Genomic DNA, 5,228 nt, shown 5'->3' on the forward strand with positions numbered 1-5,228 from the left:
TTTTTTTTTTTGTTGGTTTTTTTTTGGTTTTTTTGTTTTTTTCACTGTGGAATGTTTTTGTAGAAATATATCATCCTTTATGGGGGAAATTTACTGTGCTGGAAAACTCACAGAAGTCCTAATGTGATGGGGCGAGGGATGTTGGCACTTAAAAGTCATCACTATCAGGAAGGTTCTGCAAGCAAATTGTACTTAAAGAGGATTTACATTACATTAAGTCCAGTCCACAATACAAATGAAGCCCAAAAAAAGTCATCTTTTTATTTATTTTTTCCTTTTTTCTCTGTCTTGAGGACTGCAGATTAAGGTGCTTTGTTGTCCGTGATATAAAAGGCGTCAGATTTTGCATTGTCGTTGATTTTGTTTAAAAAAAGAAAAAAGAAAAAAAGAAAAGTACTATACAGAATTCGAGATTTGTGTCAAGGCCATCAATCTGGTTCACCATCTTGAAACCTTTTTTGTTGTCATTTGTAAAGAAACATTTCAAAGTTTGATCACTTGGGACATCACCTCCAGTGACCAATCACAAGGAGCAAAGTCAGGAACACCCATATACAATATATTCAAGCATGTATTCATTATGGATGAACATCATGCCTTCACCAGTTCCCCTCGAAATTAGGTGAATATTTAAATCACCATCGTATCCATGTCACCCTTATTTTAAACCTCTGATGTGGTTTATTCAAATACTAAGAATTACATCATTATATTATATTATATGAATCCAGAACAGGGCAAAATAAAAAGAGAGGAGGCGGCCCGCGACAGCCTATCAGATCAGGTAGTAGTGAGGAAACAAGAATGTCAGCACCCTGTAGAAAAAGTTTCATTAAAAGGTGCCCTGTAGAAAAAATTATGAACCAGTCTGGTCTTTCAGTGAACTCTTGTAATAGGAAGTTATAAAACACATTACCCTGAAATGAAATACCAAGAAGAGTAATGACATACGTGCCCCATTCGGGCTTATCGAACATCTTACTCTTTAACTCTCTTTAACAAAAAGAAAAAGAAAAAGAAAAAGAAAAAAAATGGGAGAAAGTGGCTTTATTTGCCTTTCAGTGTCTCCTCTCAGTATCATTAAATCATCAGACACTGAAAGTAAGTTAAAGCTTCTAAAAAAGGTGCAATAAAAGTCTTCATCTTAGCATGATCGTATTTTAACAAATATAGTAAGAACTCTTTTTTTAATACAATTTTTAATCTGCACATTTCTGCAGAAATTCTGACATTGCGATAAAATCTGAATCTCAAAATTGATTTTTGAAACTATTTTCATTTACTTTATATTTTTTTCCATTTATAAACCAAAAGAAAAACAAACAAACAAACAAACATGTCAACAAAAAAAATTAACACTCAGGACAATCATAACATTATTATCCAATATTATCTGTGACGTCTCTTTCCGTTACAGTTTTGCCATCAAGATTAAGTGGAAATAATGCTACATTGGTACTGAAAAAAGATGAAGAAAAGCATTTCAGCATTTCGCTGCACCCATTAAGAAGGGATATCAAGTGAATAAGTCATTTCTCTCTGTAATACAGCAAATATGCCTTCAGTGACTCAGGCAGCGGTAAAGCCATTATTTGGTCTCTCAACACGTTCACTTGCTTGAGGATTTCAATGTCGCCAATGTCTCTGTCCTCCTCTTCCTCCACCTCTTTGTGTTCTTCCTCGGTGTGCTCCTCCTCTTCGCTCTCCACCATCCGCGGGATCAGCTGGTTGCCTACAAAAACGTAAGTGTTGATGCGTCGCCTGCGACAGCGCCTGCGTTTGCGCTTCTGGGGGACTCTCTGCGTCGTCCCCTTTCCCTGGCTGTCCTCGTTGGCCAGGTTTCGGAGAGTGCGGCGTATGTAGATCCGAGAGAGATCCTGAAGGCTGCGGACAGTCACTGGGGCTGAGGACAAAGAGAGATGACACGGTGCTTCAGGGCGGTGCGCCACACAAATAAGAATAATCCATACAGCCGCACCAGTCCTTCAACTAGGTCAGCATAAACGAGCGAGGACGTGAAAGAGAAAAGTGTCTCGGTATTTCAAGGAGAGGAATAACTGGGTCTAGGAAGCGGCCTCGGGGCGAGCTTCATATGTCAAAGCCAATATCGCTACAGGACTCGACACATCACGCGTTGAATTTAAAATATTGCCTGCTTTGCATTTCAAGATGAGTTAGAGATAATGAAACACAAAAACTGGGAGTTTTTTTTTTTTGTTTGTTTGATGAGGCGTGGGAACTTACGCAGATGGACAGTGTCGGGCTTCTCTCCATCAGCTCTGCTCTGCTGGACCAAGGGGGCAAAGGACACCGCCAAGATGTTTTTGCTTTCCCACGTGCTCTGGCCAGTCCTGGTTATCTGGGTCAGCTGTATAAAGAGACAAAAACTGAACTTTACACTGAAAAACATCAAATGCTTCACATTTAGCAAGGAGGAGTGGAAACATTGGACTCAGGTGAATCAAAAGATGACTTTTACTCGAGTCGACATGTACACCTGTTACTGTGGGTGTAATAAATCCCAATCCAATAAGAGGCCTCTATCACACCACCATGGGGAAAAGTCATCCTTCTAACTGCTTCCATCCACACGCGTCAAGTCTTACACAACCACAGCATGCTTGTTAGGCTCATTTGAATTGAACAGACAAGCTAAAGGTAGCTTCATTTTGCATATACCTTCCAAATTTGGCTTATTCTTGTAAACTTAGCTGCAGGCTTAGACATCCCTGCCCCAAATCTCTTTCTACAGCGGCTATAACCTGCAGGCGCTGAATAAAAATCAGAGAACCAAGGAGACGACTTCTGTCTGTGCTCCTCGTTCTTTCTCACCTTTACCCAGTGTATTCAAGCCAGAAACATCATTAAGTTTTATGACTTTTAGCATTTATTTCCAATGAGCTATTAATGGACTTAGATTGTGGGTTAAACTTCTTTTTTTTCTTTTCTTTTTTTTTTTAAATAAACAGAAGGAAAAATTTAACATGAAAGTTTCCAAATACAATTCCAACAAAGACTCAAAAATGTCTGAGCATTGCATAAAATTGTTTGGCTATTTAAAAGCAACTGCTAATCTGGTGCATTTAAACTCCTGAATAAAGACATTTAACACACAGAAAATTCAATTCTTAATTAATTATTTTAATCAGATCTCTTTTGCAAAAGAAGATTTAAGTAGAGAAAAGAAGCAATATACAGCCTGCCACAATGCAAGCACTCCACTGCTGCTCTTACTAGAATCTGGCTACTGTATTGGCTACTGTAAGTGCTGTAGCGGCACATAGCTGACATCATCCGATAACATCGACCTGCTGATAAATCAGCCGGGTTCTAATGTGAAAGATAAAATTGAAACAGTAACATTTTGCATCTGAAAAGCTAAAAGCCTTAAAGTCTTTGTCCTTTTGCTTCATGACATATCAATATGAAAAGACAGAAGATTAATCCAAGAGACATAAATGATTACATGAGACATCAATCACCCATTATGTTGGCTCGGGTCATAACGAGTCTGCACTGTGACAGTTCTCAAAACACGTTTAAAGTCATTTGAAGTTGCTGACTCAGTGTGCACTGTTAGAACTTCGCAGGGGGAGGTGTGATGAGGCTTGGAGGGGGGCTGATAAAGAAGAGGCTGTGAAGTCCATCCATTCATAGCCATCTGTAAGGGGCACAGACATACTGCAAAGTCTCTGTGTGATTAAGACAACCATCTTCTTTATGATAGCATAATAAATCCACAATTTTCCCAATGTCTGTATTTTTGCCATAACCGAGCAGTCTTTGGCTTTACTCTGACATTTTTCCAAGTCTAACAGTAATTCCCAAATGAACGCATGAAGATTTTTATGGTTTGCTTTGGACATCCATAAAATTCACTTCCTTGTGTCAATGTATAAAATGAGTTGGGGGGGGGGGGTGGATGGATACAGATAATAAAGTTTCTCAATGCTGCTTCCGCACAGCATAATATCTGAACAGTGCTGAAGGGTGTCATTTTCAGAAAGCTCCACACCGCCTTTCCGGTTACTGAATGGGTGTTTCATATTTGTCCACTCTGGGGAGTAATTTCAAAAAGCTCCAGAGGAGATGGAGATGGGGGATGTCAGCTTGGTGCTGATGAAAGGCCACAACAGAGGAAAAAAGATGCATTTTGAAAATTATCCACATCAGTGTGAACATGGCCTGGGTAAATCTGGGGCTTTAGTGCTTTCAAGCTGTTAGATCAGAATTGTGTTAATTATTTTCTCTGCCATGATTAATAACTTTGCTGCTCCCCTCTCCCCTCCCTTTTTACTTTATTTAAAAAAAAAAAAAAGTATAAAATCTGATTGATTTCCTTTAAGCATGTTTTCCCTCTATGGTCTGACTTCAGAGTGCCATCCTGTATAACTACTAACATAAAACATTCAACCCTTGGGTCACGATATCTTATCAAGTCCAAGCTTCACTTTACTTCAGTTCCTTTTATGGCCCAAACGCACTGACCATGAATCCGTCACAATCTTTAAACTTCTTACTGGAAAAGGTTGCTGTCAACCGTTTCCCCACCAACATCCCGAAATATCCTCAGTGCCCTCTCACATGCCCTGCAGACTGTCCACACTCACCTGTCGTACTTTTTAAATAAAACATTTATTTATACAGCACTGTGTGTACTCTGTACACGGCTGCTTAAATCCAGGTGCAGCCGCGGCTCAATAATGCATGGGAAAGTTTCATAACTAAGCCTACTAGGTCAAAGCCATTTTCCCTTGTTTTCCCTTGTGCGTTAGCATTTTGAGCAGCAATCACAATGTGTTGATTTCGTATCAGTCCGGTGACTTGCAGCACTTACCTGATCCTCTATAGGCATCACCAGAATGCCTCCAATTTTGAGCAGTACTTTCATGTAATTTTCATGGTCCTTTTGCACTCCAGCGCCACAATAAATGCGATCGTACTGGTGGCTGTCTGTGGAGATTTCAAGGCAATTCCCCACCACAAAGACAGGTTCACAGAACTCAAACCTGTGAAAGAAATAATCAGACAGGTAAGGAATAAAATCATGTTTTTGGGGGTTTTTTGCAAAGCCCATCATCACATTTGTAGATTGTGGCAGAAATATACATGAGAGATTACTTATTTAAGACGGCAAACGGTCACTAGTGCCTCCTATTCAGTAACAGCTACTTCTTTTTCAAGAGGACACTTTATGTTTTGGGGGATACATTTATTAGCTTTTTTTT

The 5,228-nt window shown here is 39.4% G+C and overlaps 1 protein-coding gene across 1 annotated transcript in view; it reads right to left on the minus strand.

Annotated features, from left to right (window-relative positions):
* Positions 1 to 16: 16 nt before the first annotated feature.
* The window catches only part of pcmtd1 (protein-L-isoaspartate (D-aspartate) O-methyltransferase domain containing 1), a 19,519-nt gene continuing 14,307 nt past the window's right edge, over positions 17 to 5,228 (minus strand). The window contains exons 4-6 of the mRNA XM_005721458.1: positions 4,838 to 5,009; positions 2,245 to 2,368; positions 17 to 1,903 (exon numbers count right to left, since the gene is read on the minus strand). Of these exons, the coding sequence (XP_005721515.1) occupies positions 1,530 to 1,903; positions 2,245 to 2,368; positions 4,838 to 5,009 (670 nt within the window). The 3' untranslated portion in view covers positions 17 to 1,529. The remainder of the gene's footprint in view (positions 1,904 to 2,244; positions 2,369 to 4,837; positions 5,010 to 5,228) is intronic.

Source organism: Pundamilia nyererei, unplaced genomic scaffold (assembly GCF_000239375.1).
Source record: "Pundamilia nyererei isolate P.nyererei 1_Seehausen unplaced genomic scaffold, PunNye1.0 scaffold00004, whole genome shotgun sequence".
Lineage (NCBI taxonomy): Eukaryota > Metazoa > Chordata > Actinopteri > Cichliformes > Cichlidae > Pundamilia > Pundamilia nyererei.